At 41.5% G+C, this 711-nt stretch overlaps 1 protein-coding gene across 1 annotated transcript in view; it reads left to right on the top strand.

Annotated features, from left to right (window-relative positions):
* Positions 1-105, top strand: part of FGFR3 (fibroblast growth factor receptor 3) — a gene marked incomplete at both ends in the record, with an annotated part of 32,912 nt that extends 32,807 nt beyond the window's left edge. The window contains one exon of the mRNA XM_010143587.1: positions 39-105. Coding sequence (XP_010141889.1) covers positions 39-105 — 67 coding nt within the window. The remainder of the gene's footprint in view (positions 1-38) is intronic.
* Between the last annotated feature and the right edge of the window lie 606 nt (positions 106-711).

The following is a 711-nucleotide window of genomic DNA, read 5'->3' on the forward strand; positions in this document are numbered from 1 at the left end:
TCCGAAGCGCCCCCCCGACAAGGGTGTCATCCGGACAGGAGGATCCCCCTGGGAGAACGGACGGACGGACAGCCGAATGGACGGGTGGGCAGCGTGCCCATGGAGGTGAGAATGTGAGGTGCCAAGAACGAACCTGTAGTGAAGGATCTTCCAGTGGAACTGCATGGTGGTGCCCAGAGATTTGTGTTGCTGTTAAGCTGTTCAGGGTAAAAAAAAAAAAAAAAAATTAACCTTTTGGGTTTTTTTTTTTTCCCGTTTGCTGTATAAAAAGTCAAGAAGCACTGTTTGGCCTGAAGGAACTAATCTCTTGCCAAGATGATCTATCGTATATGATTTTTTTTTGGTTTATTTTTCATTTTTGTTTTGTTTTGTTTTTAACTAAGCAGAATGTTGAACCTGGGGGGCACTGACCTCCCAGCCTCCACGTGTGCATTTTGAGTGCCAGAGTAGCCGTTCTGTGCCTGCAATACGAAGAAGAGAAAAAACTATCTTCTTTTTTTTTAAAGAAAAAAAAAACAGAAACAAAGAAAAGTGTAAAGAATGTAGAAATTCTTTGCTTATGCAATCTGTACATGAACCTTTTTGGTGGAGCTGAAAAGCCACGTTGCCTGCAGGGATTCATATATTTATAAAAATATCTATATTTTTGTTGTCGTTGTTTTTATAACTTCGTGCTCGTGCTACCCAGCTACATAGAAGGAACCCTTTTTG

This window comes from Buceros rhinoceros, unplaced genomic scaffold, assembly GCF_000710305.1.
Source record: "Buceros rhinoceros silvestris isolate BGI_N320 unplaced genomic scaffold, ASM71030v1 scaffold4769, whole genome shotgun sequence".
NCBI lineage: Eukaryota > Metazoa > Chordata > Aves > Bucerotiformes > Bucerotidae > Buceros > Buceros rhinoceros.